The sequence below is a fragment of the Sphaerodactylus townsendi genome, linkage group LG03 (assembly GCF_021028975.2).
Source record: "Sphaerodactylus townsendi isolate TG3544 linkage group LG03, MPM_Stown_v2.3, whole genome shotgun sequence".
NCBI classification, from domain to species: Eukaryota; Metazoa; Chordata; class Lepidosauria; order Squamata; family Sphaerodactylidae; genus Sphaerodactylus; species Sphaerodactylus townsendi.
This window is the reverse complement of record NC_059427.1, coordinates 141,739,344-141,758,436: the sequence shown is the minus strand read 5'-3', so window position 1 is coordinate 141,758,436 and position 19,093 is coordinate 141,739,344. Positions and strand designations below refer to the sequence as shown.

Genomic DNA, 19,093 nt, shown 5'->3' with positions numbered 1-19,093 from the left:
ACAATATATGAAATTGAAATCTGGCACAGCTCTGGACTACTGAGACCACACCTTGACTGCGGTGGACTGGGAGGGAAAAATAGCCCTGGGAAAGGGCCCCGTCCTCTGGTCTACCCCATCCCACCCCAAATGAGAAAAGGTGGGAGATGCAGCCTGCCTGCAAGAGGCTGGGCAGGAAACTTGTTAGGAGGAGACAATCTAGCAGCTCTGACAGGACCATCAAGAACATGACAGCAGCCTTCCTCTAACCACAAGGGGCCTCCTCATGTAGGCCGGGTGCTTTTGTCAGTGAGTTGGTCCAGCTCTGGTGGGGATAGATACAAAGCTCCCATAACCAGAATGGCAATCCCACTTCTGACTTTGATTTCTAACAAATGGCCAAATTCAAAGGGGCTTGCTCCAAATATGATTGCAACCTTGCCTTCTACATAAACGGCTGATATTCTCTTGATTACTCCCAGTTCAGCTACATAGAAAGCCACAGATGTAACCAGAGATGCAAGAGATCATCTAATTCCCAGAATCCGCCACTTCCTTTTCAAGTGCTGAGGACAAAACACAAGAGCTGTGGCTCCCGCTGGGGAGAGGGAACTCCCATACCGGCATGAGCATCTGGATGTTTTCACTGAAGTTGCCCAGGAAGGCCATAATGGCCATGCGCTGCGTCAAACGCTCCACTTTGCTGAAGTGCAGCATGAACCGGTCCTCATCGGACAGTTCTTCCAGTGGCTTCCGCTCCTTCTCATACTGGCGCAGCAGCTTGACTTCATTCTCTGTTGGGAGGAAGCGCATAAGGCACTCCACAAAATCCACGGGCAGGGTCTTCAAGTCAAACCTGGAACACATATTGGCAAAAGCAGCCTACATTAGAAGACAAAGGAATTGCTGCTGAGCAGAAGCCCTTCTTCAAATGTCCCTGGTGCTCTCCGGGAGGGGGGGGGGATCATTGAAGTGAAGGATAAGGAGGACACATGAAGCTGCACACGTACGTATGGATGGCTTTGCAGATTTCCTCTGTGCTTCTTCCTGCTTTGCGCAGCGTGATAGCAAGGTTCTTGGCCCGGTTGGCTTCCAGGAGGGTGACCTTGTTGACTGCTTTATGAGATGACTTGTTTTTAGAGCAAAGGAGGTCAATGGCAGGTCCCTGTGCTTTGGTCTTAAAGAGCTCCTCGAATTTGTCTAGATCAAGGTCCTAAAGAGGAATGAGAACCCAAACAGGTAATGGTATAAAGTCACATCCAGAAGTAACCCTTTTTAATATTAGTCAGTTTTCCAAAGCTTGTTTTTTTGCACCCAAGGGGCGTAGCACCCAGGAGGCGGGGGTATTACAGGGGCATTACGGGGGCATGGTGGGGGCATTCCAGGGGCAGACAGGAGCAGGCAGGGGCGTGGCAGGGGCAGGCGGGAGCATAACGGGGCACAGGGTGGGGGCTGTGCTGGGGAATCTGTAACTAGGGCTTATTTTTGGAGTAGGGCTTAAATTTCAAGCGTCCTCCAAAAATACCAAAAAATCATGCTAGAGATTATTTTCAGGGTAGGTCTTATTTTCGGGGAAACAGGGTAGGATCTTGTTGACTGCTTTATGAGCAGTCACTGCTTTATGAGCAGACTGCTTTATGAGCAGTCATCTTCAGCAAGGAGTTTTAATTCCAACCAAACTGACAACAATATCTTCCCTCACGGAAGCCGGACAACAAACTGTTTAGTTCCCAGAGCAATTAAACATTCCAAACCATTACACCAGCTCAGCCAATCAGTGTCAAAGGACTCATTACCACAAGCGTAATGGAGTATATGAATATGAATCACAGAACAGCAGACTAGAAACAAGGCAGCCACAAGCCACTATGCTTTGGTATTGCCTTAGCCCAGGGGTCCCCAAACTTTTTAAACAGGGGGCCAGTTCACTGTCCCTCAGACTGTTGGAGGGCCGGACTAAAAAAAACTATGAACAAATTCCTATGCACAAATGATTGTAAAATGTTTGATTTCACCTTTCAGCCTTTCTGTCATGGTCTGTTTTTAGAACAGTGACCAAAGTATGTCAAGTACAGGGTGGGCTCCAAATATTGTTGGGGAGGCTGTGGAATACCTTCCCCTGTAAAAAAAAAAAAGCAGAACTTTCCCAATGAAGCATTCCATCTAACCCAGAATCAGGTATCTTCCTGGGTTCTTTCCTCCCTAGCAGCCAGTGAGTGATTCACCAGCCTGGCTGATGCCAATGGGAGTGAGGCGGAACAGAAAGCCTAGGAGGAAGCAACACACATGGAGTAGCCAAGAGGGAAGGGCGGAGCAGGCATTGCCACATGTAAGGTTTCCAACTCTGGGTCAGAAAATTCATGGAGATTTGGGGGTGCAGGGTTTTGGGGTGGGGAAGCCCACCGTCCCAAAGTGAAGTCATAATTTCTCCTAGGAATTGATCTCTCTGTCACCTGGAGGGTCAGCTGTAATTCTTGGGATATCTCCGGGCCTCCCTAGTGAGGTTAGCTACTCTTACATAGAGGTAATATCCACAAATATGTCTCCCTGCCTGTGATCCAAGCAAATGTCTAGAACGCACAGCTCCAGCCACAGAAAAAGCGCAGACCTGTGCGCATTGCCTTGCTGCATAGGCTGGCTGGGGGGACACCAGCCCAGGAGCCCAGGGGAGCCGATCTGGCAGACCCCCAAGGCAAGGGTGGATATCTCCAGGGCTCTGTTTTCCCTCCAGCAGACCCAATACACCAATCAAAACCACGGAGCACCCGGTTAGCGTCACGCCTCACCAGCTGGTCCCGCAAGGTGGGGGGTGGGGATCGCCCTGTTTGCTTTCAGCTGGCCTTGTTGGCAGGGGCAGAGGTGGATAGCCCCATTCTCGGGTTGTGGGGGGCCTGAAGGCAGACAAGCGACTGCAAGCACAACAACCCAGTGGGAAACCCTCCCGCGCCGCCAGACACACGGCCCACATGAATGGCCGTTGGGGCCGGTTCCTCCTCTCCCTCGAGCCCCCACTGCACATGAATGGAGCCATCACCACCATGCCTGGCGGGCCGGATAAATGCCTTCAGGGGGCCACATTTGGCCCCTGGGCCGTAGTTTGGGGACCCCTGCATTAGCCTTTTCCCTCACCTCCAAGATTTTCTCATCATCCAGTTCGCTGAAGACTGTGCCGCTGATCTGGTTGGGCTTCAGTGCTGTCCAGTTAAAGACCGGCAAACGGAATTTGGTTTTGATGGGTTTCTTAATCCGGATTGCTTGAGACATAGGGACAAGAGTACATAAAAGTTTTATTTCATTTTGCAGGTGTGGGGGAGGTCAAGCCATACATTAGTTCAATCCCAATAAGCTTCAGGGATGAATCCTCTGGCAGTTTTCTGTTTGGTTTTGTTTCCTCCTTGGAAACATGCCACGATTTCTCAAAAGCAGGTACCAAGGAACTTTGGGGACAGTCACCAAATTCATGCAACCCCACTGACTACACACATACACACCCCTACCTTTTTTGTGTTGTATTTAACAAGACTAATGAATAAAATCAGTTAACAGAGCTGGTAACTTCTTAAAATCTGAAAACACACATCAACAGTCCCCTTCAAACATTAGCCTGATAAAATCTATGCTAACAATCATGCACTAAGACCAAACTTTGTGTAAACTATACACTGCAAAATATATGAATAATTTTGTGCAATTTATTCTGTATTTTAGCCATTTTCTCTGGAGTTACTTATCATTGGAGAGAGGATCTATGCAAAGCATTGACTCCCCCACCCTCCAACAAAGAAGAGTATTCAGCTCCTTTCTGGCTTCTGAGATTTCAGTAGACACTTCTGAGATGGTGCAGGCACTTTCAAGAATATTTTTGTGTCCCTAAAGCTTAGAAACATTTTTAAAAATGTAAAGCTATGCAACATTATGTGATTTTCTGTGCTTTGGATGGATTGTGGAAGCCTTTCTGCATTGTCCACATCAGTGGCATTCGACCCATGGGTCACAATCCTCAGGGCACATGGCATGCATACAAAGCAAGAGAGCCATGGCTCTTGACTTCTCTTACATGTATGCAAGGTGAGGTCACTTCAAGCTGAGAAGATCCCTCATGGCTTTGACTCTTCACTTATTCCTCAGTACAGTATACCTCCTGATGCTCAGCTTATGTTTTCTGTTCACAGACCTCTTGGTCCACTGCCTGTAGGCCTAAACTTTTCAAAGATGTCTCAATTCCAGATTCCACTCTTTATATCATATGACTGAAGTCACAATAACTGTCATGTGCTTGCAATTCAATAAGTCCCATGCAGCTTGCTGGCTGAGGGTTTAAAAATTGGTTCTAGATCTGGAAAGGTTGAAGATCACTGGTCTACACCACCATGGGCCTTTGATGAGAGGGCAGAAGATGTTAGAGGGATGGCATGTGAGGTATACCTGATAACCCCAAAGTGAGCAACACAGAAGGTGATGTGCCAGGGAGTGGAGGGGCCGGCGGGCACTTATCTACAGAGGAAAAGAAAATACAGGATCAAGCACTGCAATGATTCACCTTTAAAAAAAGATCCTAATTTTTTTTGCATGGAAGTATAAACTTACCCGGTAGTGGAGGAGGGGGTGGTGGAAGAGGAGGGGGTGGAGGGGGTGGCGGAGGGGCAGCCTCTATAGGAGGTAGGACCGGGAGACGGAAATCATCCTCTGGGATGTCACTGAAGTCGATCTCCACCACTGGAGGTGGTGGCAGTGGAAGGTGATTACCCCCTGTCGGATGTGAGGTATAGTGACGCCGGAAAGCCTCCTCTTTCTCCTTGATGATTCTGCGCAGTGTGTGCACCTGGTTGCTTGCACTCTCATAGGTCTCCTGCCACAGGGCACACACACAGATGAAGACACATTTCATTCTCTGAAGACCATTTGCTACTTAACTCCTGCCTAAGGGCAGTCTGACCACTCAAGGGAAGTCTGGAGTTGGGTGCCACCAATGTGCTGATGACACTCAGCTCTGTCTCCTGTTTGAAAATCAGCCAATGGCTGGGATCTCAGTCTTGGCTTGTGCCTGGATGCTGTGGTGAAATGGCTAGGGAAGAGCTGGTTGAATGTGAATCCTTCAAAAGCAAGGTCATGTGACTGGGTGGGTCCAGGATGGCTGTTTTTATTGATGCTTGGTGGGGTCCAGCTTACAGCTGTGGACTCCATCAAGAGCCTTGAGGTACAGCTCAACTTTGTTCTTGACTCTTCAGAGGATCTAATGGCAGTAAAGCAAGTGGAGCATATATACCTGTAGAATATGAGTATATAGAAATATATACTCCACTTGCTTTACTACCATCAGAACCTCTGAAGATGCCAGCCACAGATGCAGGCGAAACATCAGGAGAAAATGCTACTGGAACACTGCCATACAGCCCAGAAACCCCACAACACCCCAGTCGTTCCAACCGCAAAAGCCTTTGAGAATATATTAAATGGAGTCTGTTTTTCGCTTACACTACCTTATACTTTTAAACCACAGAAGAAGCACATTAAGTAAATGGGATCTAGTCAGTGGTGGGATCCAAAATTTTAATAACAGGTTCCGATGGTGATGGGATTCAGTGGCGCCGGCACACACATGCACCTCCAGTCCTTATTGGGCAGGGAGGTTTCTTTAGTAACCCCTTCTTGGCACTCAGAAAAAATTAGTAACCACTTCTAGAGAAGTGGTGAGAACTAGTTGGATCCCACCTCTGGATCTAGTGATACCTTTTCTCTTACGAACGAGCTTTCTCCATGCAGATATTTCAGAGACGTATAACTGATAAATCTCTGAAACTCTTCTGTGTGATTTTAGTCTGGTTCCCTAGAATACGATATGAAAACCACTGCTTGAAATCAGAGCTCTGCTTTGGCAAAAATCCCATACCCTTTTTTTTTACCCACATACCTTAACAATCTCCAGTTCCTTCTCCCGTTGTAACAGCTGCTTCTCCAGCTCCGCCACTCGCATGATGTTCTCATTCTCCAGATCCAGAAGCTTTTCTGTCAACTGAAATAAAATAGAAACCTTCAGTCAGGTTGCTTCTTCTTTGATTGTTTTACCCAGATAAACATTGTCCTAAATCTTATATCTTATTTTTTTAAAAATAAGCCTCTGGCCCTTATGTAAAGTGCCAGCAAGTTGCAGCCAATATGGCAGTCCAATAGGGTTTTCTTTTCTTTTCTTTTCTTAAATGAGGTATTTATTATTAAGACTTAATAGTTGCAGACACAAGAAAGGCGGGGAAAGTACATTTTCAAGTCAAGAGACAGATAGAGATGGTTTGCCATTGCCTTCCTCTACACAGAGATCCTGGTATTCTTTGGGGTCTCCCATCCAAGCACTAACCAGGGCTGACCTTGCTTAGCTTCTGAGATCTTACAAGACCAGGCTAGCCTGGGCCATCCAGGTCATGACCTTATAAATACACAGACATTTTATGAAACATACATACTATGCAGTCAAAGGTACAAGATACAAACCTGGGATCAAAAGAGATGTTAACTGAAAAATACCTGATCAAGATCTTCAGTGGTTGTTTAAAAAGTTAAAACCAACCTGGCGTGGAAGAGAACACTGACTCCTGTGGGAGATTTATAACTCCACACTCCACCCCTTCCCTCTTTTTCCAATGCCACTCATTTTCCAAACCAGAAAATCCTTGGGAACTACATCTCTTACCATAATCATGATATACCTAAAGCACTTCTCAAGATCCATACTCTTAACCATTAAATGAGAACCAAGACCCAAAAGAGACTTCACCTGGGTGGGGAATTCAGCTGCTGCCAACCCATAATACTATCCCAGTGGCTTGCTTACATTAGCATAATGTTAGCATAGCCTTAGCTGGCATCCCAACTGTGCCATCCTAAGCAGAGCAAGGTTTGAGTCCAGTAGCATCTTAAAGAGCAACATTTCCAAGGCACAAGCTTTTGACAGTCAACTCTCCCTTCATAAGAGACCTTTATCAGAGAGCTTGACTCATGGAAACGTGTACCCTTTGATGAGTCCGTTTGGACTATACTATTGATAAGAGTCTGAACTACAAATGTTACACACGGGACTATTACTATGTGTATATGTTTGACGTATTTATCTGTTTTTTATGGACAATTGTTTTATTGTAATATAGAATGCCAAAAAAGGCCTGAATTTTAAAAGAAAAAGAAAAAAAGAAACGTGTATCCTGGAAATCTTGTTGGTCTTTAAGGTGCTACTGGACTCAAATCTAGCTCTTGTACTGTAGCCCAACATAGCTAACCACCTGAAACGTCCTAAGAGTCACACCTGAATGGATTTAAGTGGGCATACCTCTACTTGGGACTGCTCTGCAAGCCTCTCAGGTTGCCATTTGGGTTCCAGTCATGGACCTGACTAGAGGGGAGGTGATCCCTTGATTGAATCCTGAGGAATGGTAGTTCTGTTTATGGAATTCCCAATAGATGTTTGTCCAGGATTGGCAGCCTTGCTCCTGAACTTACCCCTAGGACTACAAGCCCCACCAAAGGCATGCTGCCCCAACAAGCCCTGAGGCTGGGGGAAGTGCCTGTCAGGCTGCAGGAGGATGTGGCCTTGGCAGAGTCTACTCCAGAGTCATCCAGCTCAAATGAGCCCAGTTGGCTCTCAGCAGCATGCTCAATGGCAGAAGACAACCCGCTTCCCACCCTGAATTCCTACCAGAGATGACCCTGGCACTGAGACACAGAGGAGCTGTAACAAAGGGGGAGAGAAAACTGACAGCACTGACCTTCTTAGAGGAGGTTGGGGAGGGCAGCAAGCAATTTAAAAGAGTCCGGGGAAGGGCCACTTCAAGGCAAGTATGCATAGGCGAAGGGGCTTGTCACTCCCCTGGGCCAGATTGAGTAGAGAGGATTGGCTGAGCCCAGGTTTGGCCCTCCCTTACAGAAGCATTTAAAGGACGTGCCAAGGAGCAGTCAGGGAGGAAGACCCAGACTCATTCCAAGGCAGCTGGATATAGGGCAGTGGTGGCGAACCTTTGGCACTCCAGATGTTATGGACTACAATTCCCATCAGCCCCTGCCAAGGTAGATGGCAGAGCAGAGTGGGGAAATTTGATGAACAGGAACCCCCTCCTCTTGCTCTATTCTGAGGCTTTATCCTGGGGCACCTGCCCAACTAAAAGCAACATTGGAGTTGGAGGGTAAGAGAGCCCTGGACCTAGACTCAACTCCAGAGGAACCTGCCATGTTTTTCTCTAGAAAAAATGAGGAATGCAAAGGCATGGCTTGAACTAGGATAGTGGCGGGGTGTGAGCTAACTCTCTAACCCCACACAATTTTCCTGATCTGAAACAGCCCCCATCAGCTGCTGTCTGGCCATGTTGTTATCAAATCCAACACACACATAAATGCAATGTTGCTCAGAAAGATTTAGAGAGGGAAAGTGACAGGATTAGTTAAAAAGAAGAGGAAGATTAGTGTCAGGCAGATCAAATTAGTTCCAGGGTGCTTGGAGATTATTTCAAAATCATAACAGAAGTAGAGATAAAATGCAAATTCCACATTAAGGATAAAAGAGCCGGGACAATGGAATGCAATGACCTGGCAGCAGAAGAGAGCAAAAGAATGAATGTCAGTTCCAGAGCAGATGGCCAGTGTGGAAACCGAGTTGGATCCAGTCAGGCTCTTCTCTCATTATGTTCACAAATGGACAGGGTGTATTAGACACCTACATGAGACAAGTGCTCTTCCAACTCCTCCACTTTCTCGAGTGCCACGTTCTTGGTCTCGGCATCCTCCAGCAGACCACCCACATCAAACACGTTGTCTAGATAAGCTTGGATCTGCACTTGCAGTTTTTCACTTTCCGTGTGTCTCGACTTCTGCAGAGAGAAAAAGCATCCAGCAATAGGAAAACGATTCTGGTAGGACAGAGGGAGTGACCTGAAGTTTGTCAAACTGCAACAATCCATAAGGGCAAAGGGATGTTCAAACTCTTGTGTCCCAACATGCAGTCTTTCCCACAGAAAAATAACACAATTGTTCTGAGCCTCCCATGGGACATTTTCCACCCCCACCCCCACCCCCATTCCTCTGATGACACTTAATTGGATGTATGGGAAACAGCTTTAGGAAAAAATAAAAGCACAATGTCAGCACACTTGCGAGGTCTGTGACAAATGCCAAGCACAATGCCCCTTCAGGTGCCTTTGGACATATCTTCAATTCGTACTTTAATGGTTACAACTTAGTCTTTCCTCATACCATCTTGGGAACCTTGGTTTGGAGGAGATGCTGAGTGTCTCCGTTAGAGATTGTTTGTCTTCATGGGGTTATAATTCCCAGCATTTCCTAGGAAGTAATTTCTATACCGCATGATGTGTCTTGTTAATATTTATGCAATAGTTCTGTTTCTTATTGGTGGTCCCAGACTTCTAATATTCTCATGCGCTAATTATTGAATCTCCATGTTGTTGATTACACTGACTCACTATGTGTAAAATGCCCTGAAGTCCCTGTGAGAAAGATGGCCTATAAATAATGTAAATAAAAATAAAAATTGGGGAATGGGGGTAGGCATTACCTGCAAGAATTCTTCCAGGCCTAGCTTGGTAAATTCATATTGCAGATGGACTCGGAAGTTCATGTCCTCTACTGAGTGCACCACGATGTTGATGAATTGCATACAGGCCACCTAAAAAACAAAGAAGGATAACTGGGATTCTAGTGCACAGTCACCACTCATCCATGCCCTGTGGTTTCTTCTACCATTTCCTCAGAAGCAGGAACAGGTGTTTTTTTTTTTTTAATAAAGCCTTTATGCTGTGGAAAAATAATTAACAAGTCTTGTTCACTTTCCATTTGTTGGTGGAGGTAAGAAGGAGGTTCGTGGCTGTGCAGACAACAAGTCTGTGAAGTCTATGAAGACATAACACCTGCAAAATATATGATGACCCTTTGGTCAGGGGCATTTGAGAGGGTTGAAGGGGGACTTGCTCTGCAGTTCTGCATGCAGGTAAGCAGCTCAAATCCCAAAGAAATACAAGTAGCTTGACTGGGCACAAGGTAGCAGCAGTAGTCCTTGACTCCCTGCTGGCTGAGTGATGTACAAGGAGCAACGGGTGGAAGGGAAAAGACAGTGTATATCCCCCATGCTGGAGCATAATGCTAGCTTAATAACAGTGATAAGGGCTCTGCAGGCTGATGTCCAAATTCACAGCCAGTCCCACCAGAAACAAGCATGCTTGCACATATAGGAAAGCCTGTGCTCAGATCCCTGTACCACCACTGATAATTTTTGTAAAGCTCTGGGAAATTTCATTACTTACTATTCCATTACGACATACTTAGAATCAGAGCTGTATGTTTTAGAAACATACAGTTCAGGCTATTACTGGAGATAAACACCTAGACTTTACCACTAGGCAACCAGCCTGAATTCTATAATATCTCTTCCTGCCAGTGTAAGGCAGCTTCCCACAAGTACAGGATATCTCAGTAAATTGATGGTGCATCATGAAGCTTTTAGGTAGATCATGACACAAAAAAGAAAAAAAAGGAGCATCTTTAGAGGAGGTGCCATTGTCAGCAAACATGGCTGCTACCAATGAGGAATAGCTTTGAGGTTCAGGGCAGGGTCTGTAAACTGAGTGATAAGCATAGAGACAGGAAGACCCTTAGTTTCCAGTTTGATTTGGGAAATCCATTAATTTCTGCCTGATGTGATGCAGCAAAATAAAAATGTATTAGAATATAGTGGGACTGGCCGTATTTCATGATACATGCTACAACAGCATTAGATGCCTGTTGACTCTAGGCCTATGTTTTTCCAGGACTTTGGCTGGGAGACTCCTTTTCCGTCTCCATTGAGAAAAGATTTGACTTTCCCCAGTTCTTGATGTTTCTGTAGCTGTCTATATAAGTATGTCACTTTTATATTAGATAAGCTAACTGATCTGTTGATCTTGCATTCCACTAAGACAATGGGTTTGCACAATACACTCTGTGGACAGGTGTTACTGTTGTGATTGTGGTGTTGTGATTATGATTTTGGTATTACGCAACACAAATGCTTGTTTCTTACCATGAAGTCAATGTTGCTATCCTCATTGCGGAAATACTCCATTAATTTCTCAAAGCGGTGCTGCTCTTTGCAAACCTGAGAAAAAAGGGAATGTGACAGAATCTCAAAAGTACTTCAATTACTAGCAGGCTAACCATACACAGATTTTTCCTGGTGCACCACATTTTCAGGCATCTATCGCTCATCGACAGGGCGATTTATACTTTTTCTCTTGCACATTCCTTTACTTGTTCCTTTGCCCACACATCTGATTCGATGCATCTGATTCGATGCAGCTCTATCCATGTCATATTAATCCTCCCCTCTCTCTAGGGCTGGTTCAGCATCCAAGCAACTCAAGTGACTGATTAGGGCCCCAAAATCAAGAGTGAGCACCAACGCACATATGGGGTTCAGCTTGGCCTCAGGCTGTGCGGGAGGAGGTGATGGTTGTGGCTGGGGGGGGAGGGTTCTGTCATTACCTAACTGCTGCCTGGGAACATGATGAACCTACCCCAGTGATGGCGAACCTGTGGGCCTCCAGATGTTCATGGACTACAATTCCCATCAGCACCAACTGGCCATGCTGGCAGGGGCTGATGGGAATTGTAGTCCATGAACATCTGGAGTGCCACAGGTTTGCCACCATGGACCTATCCTATGCTGACTGCTGTCTCCTGGATCCGTGCCACCAGTGCCAAGGCTCAAGACCAGCTCCAGAGGTGGTGGCAGGGCCACTGCAATTCCTCTTTCTCTTCGCCATCAGTGGTGTGGGAGGAGACACAGGAGCAGAATGGGCCTGTTATTCCTGGCCAGACCTTTGACCCGGCTAGCAGTGTTGGAACTCAGCTTACTTCTGTGATGGGAGGCTGCTTGGGCCAGCAAAATCCTTCAGCCAGATGTGTCCTTGTTTCTTCAACTTACAGTGCAATCCAGAACAGAATTACTTCAGTCTAAGCCCATTGACTTCAGTGGGCTTAGAGTGGAATAATTCTGTGCTGGATTGCACTGTTAGGCACATTAGTTCCAGCTATCTATTTTCCTTTACAGTTGATTCCCTCTGCTCACACCCATCTAGCCATTCAATCCTATACACAATCTCTGCTCTTCTTCTCGGCCTTCCCTTCCAGTGCCTGTCCAATATAGCACAAGATGGCACATCAAGATAGCACTCACCTCCTTGAAGTTCTCAAAGGCAGCCAAAATAATCTCATGGCCCCCACGCACCAAACAGACAGCAGCCAGCAATTCCAGGACAAGGGCTTTTGTCCTGTGTGGAGCAGCAAAAAGAACCTGTTGTTATTCCTGCTACCTAACAAAGCTCCACAACTTTACAGTTGGTGAAAAAAACCCACTAGGATGCAGCTGCTATACAGGCATATAATCACACAAGCAAAATGAAGCATTCATGAACAAGTCCAATATACCTCTGAATACCAGAAGTTAAAGACAAATTGTAGGAAACGTCCTAATCTTGTTACTGAGCACTCTGAAATAGGAGTGTGCATTCGGATATGCCGGACTGAAAAAAGGCAGTAATCTAGATAGAGCTAAAAAGTCAAAAGCTGAAAAGCCAAAATATTTTTGGTTTCCAGGACAACGGGGTGAGAGGGAGAGGCATCTTGAAGGGATGAATAGGTGAGCTTGTTGGAGCTTTCCTATTTGACCAATGGCTGCAATGCATTTCATTTTGCATTTTTGCTAGACTGCTGTAATCCTAATGTAGATTGCAACCTATTGAGAAGAGAGAGTGGAAGTGGGGGCAGGAAGTAAGGTGGCCAATAGGATTTTAGATTAGGGACAACACAGCTCTTTGGTAAATCATAGAAGGTGTTTTTTGTCTCAGGTTCTTTCAGATTTTTCTGTGAATGGCCAAACAGCATAAAAATGAGATCTTGTTCCAGAAGACTCCACTCCAGGCTGAGATTTGAAGGAGTTCTGTGCAAAGCTTGGCTTTGGCTGCTGCTCCTCCCTCTGAGTTTCTAGTGGTTTGACTTCTGCATCCCTTGGATTACTGTCTGCCTGTGATGGACTCCTGCTGTCTGTCTGCTGCCTGGAGAAGAAGACATTGAGCAGCTTAAAATAACCGGTTTATTTTAAAATAATTGACGGGGGCGGGGATGAAGTGTGCCTGTTGTACCTTTTAGTCTTTGGCCTGTTGGAGGGTTGGGACACTCAGAATCTAGTGAAGCCTAAGTGTCCTTCAGTTACCTTGAGTTTGGTTTGGCTTCCCTGTTTGTTAAAAGTTAATTAAGGTTTTTTTGTATAGGGCCTAGTTCTTCCATTGGAAGCAACTGAAAACTCAATTGGATCATTGGGGAACACCCTCTTTGGGTTCTTGTCAAATAAGACCCTCTGACCCAAACTTCACCAGACTTGGGGGTTTTCTAAGAAGAGTTGCCTGCATCTATGCTGCAAATTTGCTCCCTTTACTTTGAGTAACAGCCCCTCCCAGAGCTTCAACATTACCCCATATGCTTTAATAAGATTACAATTTTCAGAGATCCAACCCCCACCCCCCCACCCCCAATTTTACTGGTATGTATTTGGCTTTTTCAGCATTTCTGAAAATGTTTGTATCGAATAAATTTGAATTCAACAATGCCCCCCAAACAACACCAACAACAGCTGTGTACACCCCTACTCAGAAGCAACTGGCCATCATTTTGGAAATAGGCTTCAGGACTATAGATGGACCTTTGGTCTTATCCAGAAAGACAATGTTTGTCTATTTACTGCAGTGTTTACCAACGAGCTTTCCAACACTGAAAATATTATTTGTTGAGAATGAGGTGAGACAACAACAAGATATAAAAGTCTGAAATCTAAGAAGGCAGCAGAAAATATTTCTGGGTTGTAGAGAAATTCTGTTTTGCAGTTTACACAGGTTGCTTCAACACAAAGGATTTGCTCTTATTTAGCATCCAAACAGGAGTTCAGTTTTTTTGGAGAACCTATACAATGTCATTTCCTAATCATGTTCTCCTCTTATCTTTCCCAAATGGAATCTGATAGAACCTTTTTTGAAAGATCACATCCAAAATACCTTTACACATCATGTGGAAAGGAAGGTGTGCATTTTAAAATGGCCAGAACAGGCATCATTTTCCTTGCCTCAGCCCACATAGTTCAATTCTCCCTTTGCCACTGGAGGACGTTTTTTCAAGCTTTGTTTAAAAACTGGCAACAGCTAGATCTGCATGGCACAACCACAGTCTATTGCCATGATCTACTAGTTCTTTTGAATTCCCAGCTTTAATTTTTTAAACCGTCTCTAGCCCTTTTTTGTTGTGAAGATTTAATGGGAAAGGTGTATTCCCATTCACAGCAGCAACACAGGCTAGAGATTTCTCTTTCTTAAAAAAGCTAAGAATTCAGAGGAATACAATGTTATAATATTATAGAATCATAGTGATCTGGCACTTGCACATGAAAAAAAAGTCTGAAAAGAGCCATCTGGTTTGTGAGGGGGGAGGGAAATGGGGGTCATGTGGGGGCCGAGTCAAAACCTCTGCGTGGACACTTTGCTGCTGCTACAAATGACTCTGCATCCGGGAGAAATACAGGCAGCCAAACCAAACATTTTATCTATCACATGATCATCACATGGACCTGCAGCAGGATGCCAGCTGTAAGTTCCCTGTGGGAGAGCAATTCAGTGCACATGCAGCCCACTGGAAGGATAAATCACCTCCAAGGCCAATTTGGGTTGGAAAAACAGCATCAGGGAGAGTCAGAAGAGCCTGCTCCTCACCCCAGTCTGTTCTCCTGATCTGAATTGGTCCCCTTTTAGTGCTTCTGAATTGAGTTTCCACAGGGAACTCACAGCTGTCATCTGGCTACAAGTCCCCGTGGTAATCAAATGGAAGATGTAACATGTAGTTTGGACTGCAGAGAATCACTGTTGTGGAGAAAGAGCGAGAATGAACTTTGTAAACAAAACATACTAAAAGACTCTCATGGGGAAAGCTTGCTAATTTGGTTTATTTTCTTACACATACGTTATCCATTCATCATTTGGCATCAAGCAAGCAATAGAAATAAGTGCCAGCAAAAGATATAAGGCAGTCCTTTTACTGTGAGAGTGTTGGAAGCCATAGATGTCATAGATGCATGTCATATCAGGACTGTGGCTCAGCCAATATGTCTAGCTGTGTTAGGTTGGGCCAAACAATACTAGGAAACAAGAGAAAGCTGTCCGAGGACACATCTGTTCTACAAATTTCAGTATCCAAAGCCAGATTTGTTCACTGGAAATAGACCATAACATTTTTCCCCTGGGGAGTTGAAGGCAGTTTGAAAGAAAGATTCCTGCTAATGGGGTGTGGATTCACCTCTGCTAAACAGATTCTGCACATTTTTGTATCATTTCAAAAACCTGTCTTGTCTAGAGGCAACAGTAGGATGTAACAGTAGGATATAACCTATAACAATAGGATCCCTCTCTCTCTCTTTCTCCACATGGTAGGAAATGATGTCAAGTGGCAGTGTTTCCAGCTGTGCCTTCTGGGGATATTATCAAATCTTGCTACAAAGCTGGTTCTGTTTGAAAGATCGCATTTCATTCGTGGCTTCCCCACACTTGGGATGAAACTGTAATCATCCATCCCAGACTCCCCAACCATATTACTGAAAAAATATTGCCATTAAAAGTGATGTCTGTTTTTGCACCAACTGTGTATCAAAGGTGTCCATCACCACACCCCTAGTTTCTCACCATTTGCTCTTTTAACAACCTGCAGTTGGCTGTTGAGGGCCAGTTTATTTTGTCACATCAAGTAAGGTAAAAGTATGCTCTTATGCTCATACAACTGCCATCTGGATCTGAGCCAAGTCCCCGCAGGCCCAAGAGGGGATGCCGGTCATCTCCCAGGTGGTTGATGGTTGGGGCAAACAAAAGCCCTGAAGGGCATCCTTGCTGTGTAGCTCAGGCAGATGTGGATGTGGCTTGGTTACAGGCATTTTCAGGTGGGTAGCCATGTTGGTCAGAAGCAGCGGCACATTTACGATACATGGTGTGTATCTGAAGAAGTGTGCATGCACATAAAAGCTTATACAAAGAATAAAAACTTTGTTGGTCTTAAAAGTGCCATAGGACTCAGGCATTTTGGCTGTCCTTATTTTGTAAAACAGTCTCCCTAAAAGCATGAAAAATGCTTCCTCGCCAATGGTTTTAGGAGAGGCGTAACTTTTCAAAGGATCCTGGGGGTCTCTGTTTCCTGTTCCTTCACAAGCGGTGGACTCTAATCTGGAGAGCCAAGTTTGATTCCCTGTTCCTCCACATAAAGTCTGTGGGGTGACCTTGAGCTAGCCAAAGTTCTCTCAGGTCTCTCTCAGCCTCATCTACCTCACAAGGTACCTGTTGTAGGGAGTGGGGGAGGGAAGGCGATTGTAAGCTGCTTTGAGACTCTATGATACTGAAAAGGGACGTGTAAAAAAATGAACTTTTTTTGTCTCATAGAGGGATAGCAGTCTGGCATTTTTTTTAGACGACAAATTATACTACCAATTCTGTGACAAATTCAGGTGACAGAAATTATCAACTGCACTGTAATTTGCTTTTATGGTGTTACTAGCCTGAGGTCCAATTTTTAATTAATTACATTTGAGGTAGAAAGAAATGCTTTCAGCATGTCAACTGTCCCACCAGAGGCAAGAATATCTTAGACCACTGCTATACAACACTGAAAGATGCTTATCGGTCTTTACCACGAGCAGCTGTAGGCCATTCTGATCATTGCATGATTCACCTTGTACCTGCTTACAAACAAAGATTTAAAGCCACAAAACCAATAACTAAATCAGTGAGAACTTGGACTGAAGAGGCAAAGTTAAAGCTGCAGGCTTGCCTTGACTGTACAGACTGGAATATTTTTAAAGACACCTCTGCAGATTTGGATGAACTCACAGATACTGTAACATCATATGTCAGCTTCTGCTTGAAGATCTTTAGTATACCAACCAGAGATCCTTGCGTATATATATAGTAACAACAAACCTTGGTTCACAGCTAAACTTAAGCAGTTACGCTGCGTTTCCAAAAGAAGAGGCCTACAGAGAAGGGATGTGATAGAATGCTGTATAATCAGGCCAGAAATGTAGCTTAACAAAGGGAGATCAGAGCAGCAAAGAAACTACTCTTGAAAAGCTAAAAAAATCAGTTTTCACCAAAGCGAAAGCAGCAAACATAATGAAAAACTCTCAAAATATCACCGGTTACAGCAAACCACCTTCCCCAAGCTTCGGAAGGGGAAATCAGCAATTGGCGAGAGACGAGCCTGAATGTGTTCTACTGTAGGTTTGAAAACAATCTACAGTCACCTTTCTCTCCACAACCTCTATCTCAGACGCACCAACAATAGCCAAAGCTTCCCTACAACTGAACTCCATTTCATTGGGTTTACAACCCCTGGTGATCTCAGAAAAGGAAGTGCCAAGATCTATTTCCACGGTAGACAGAAGCCTGGAAAAGCACCAGGCCCAGACAAGATAACACCTTCTTGCTTAAAAGTCTGTGCTGTCCAATTGGCCCCCATTTGTTTCACCCAAATCCTTCAAACAAATCAATAGAGATGTGCTATGTTCCTTCCTGCTTCAAGAGCTAATCCACTATCGTCCCCTGTGTACCGAAGAAGCCTTCTATCAAGGAACTGAACGACTTACCTGAAGACCAGTTGCTCTTAACATCTGTAGTTAAGGAAAACTTTTGAAAGGCTAGTGGATGTACCCACATTTGAAAACCATCACGGATCCCACTTGTTTGGACCCTCGGTACATTTGCATACCGAAAGCAAACAGATCGAAGCAGACGATGCTGTTACAATATGGCTTTGCACTATATCCTACAAAAGAGCATCTTAGATATCGCCAAAGACCTTCATGCAAGGGTCCTCTTTTGTTGACTTTTAGTTCAGCATTCAATACCTATCAGACCCGGACATTACCTTCTAACCAAACTAAAATCAGCTTAGCAGTACCTGAGCATATATTCTGTAGCGGTGGATCACAAGCTTCCTAACAGATATTAGGAAACAGCCAGGTGAAGCTAGGGAAAAAAAATTACATCAGACACCTGTAAAGAATGAGCACACAGGGGCCCCCCAAGGCTGTAGTAATACTTTCACTCCACTTCTCTTCTCTCTGTATACCAATGACTGCATCTCAAACGATCCATCTGTTAAAAGAATGAGATTTGCAGATGATACAACAGTGATTGGTCTCATCTTCGAGAGACAACGATGAAACCCGCGGTGATACACAGACGGGAGGTTGAACAACTAGCCTCGTGAATTGCCACTCGGAACAATCTAGAACTGAACACATCTTTAAAACTGTGAGAAATGGTGGTAAGATTTCAGGAGAAGACCTCTCCCATCCTACCTCCCTCTCACAATACTAAGACAACACGGAAGTATCAATAGTGATAGAAATCTCTTTAAATTTCTAGGCTCCATCATATCCTCATATGACCTAAAAATGGTCACCCCTAATATCAAAATGTCATAAAAAAAGCACAACAAAGAATGTTTGCTTTCATGAAAGCTTCTAACTCAGTAGAAGCAAGCCTCTAAACTGCCCAAGGAGCTGCTGGATACAGTTCTTACCTAGAGGAATCCTCATTGAGTCCAATGTCATCTGCACCTCTATAACTGTTGTGGTTTGGTTCTGCAACCGGCAACAAGATCTGGACATTGAGACTTCAGAGAATAATCAGAACTGCAGAAAAACAATTGCTGCTAACCTGCCTTCCATTGAGGGACCTGTATATACTCTCGGCATCTGGGTCAAAAAAGGGCTGTGAAAATATTACTGATTCCCCTCGCATCCTGGACATAAACTGTTTCAGAAAGCTCTTACCCTCTAAACGCCGCTACATGAGCACTGCACACCAAGACAACTAGACATAAGAACAAGCTTTTTTTCCTAATGCCATCACTTTCTGTTAAACAAATAATTCCTCATTAATGTTAAACTATTTATTATATACTTCTATTATATAATTACTGCACTACTTTTTTTTCATCATCATTCCTATTACCCTATATCTCCTCCCACTTCTATGACTGTATATGACTATAGCCTGTG

General features: G+C 44.6%; 1 protein-coding gene across 3 annotated transcripts in view; it reads right to left on the bottom strand.

The window, feature by feature from the left end:
* Nucleotides 1-19,093, bottom strand: part of FMNL3 (formin like 3) — a 112,139-nt gene that overhangs the window by 13,943 nt on the left and 79,103 nt on the right. For all 3 annotated transcript variants that reach the window (XM_048492234.1, XM_048492232.1, XM_048492233.1), the window contains exons 9-18: nucleotides 12,185-12,278; nucleotides 11,030-11,104; nucleotides 9,530-9,640; nucleotides 8,679-8,828; nucleotides 5,891-5,992; nucleotides 4,567-4,828; nucleotides 4,405-4,473; nucleotides 3,109-3,233; nucleotides 990-1,192; nucleotides 601-835 (exon numbers count right to left, since the gene is read on the bottom strand). In XM_048492234.1, coding sequence (XP_048348191.1) covers nucleotides 601-835; nucleotides 990-1,192; nucleotides 3,109-3,233; nucleotides 4,405-4,473; nucleotides 4,567-4,828; nucleotides 5,891-5,992; nucleotides 8,679-8,828; nucleotides 9,530-9,640; nucleotides 11,030-11,104; nucleotides 12,185-12,278 — 1,426 coding nt within the window. The remainder of the gene's footprint in view (nucleotides 1-600; nucleotides 836-989; nucleotides 1,193-3,108; nucleotides 3,234-4,404; nucleotides 4,474-4,566; nucleotides 4,829-5,890; nucleotides 5,993-8,678; nucleotides 8,829-9,529; nucleotides 9,641-11,029; nucleotides 11,105-12,184; nucleotides 12,279-19,093) is intronic.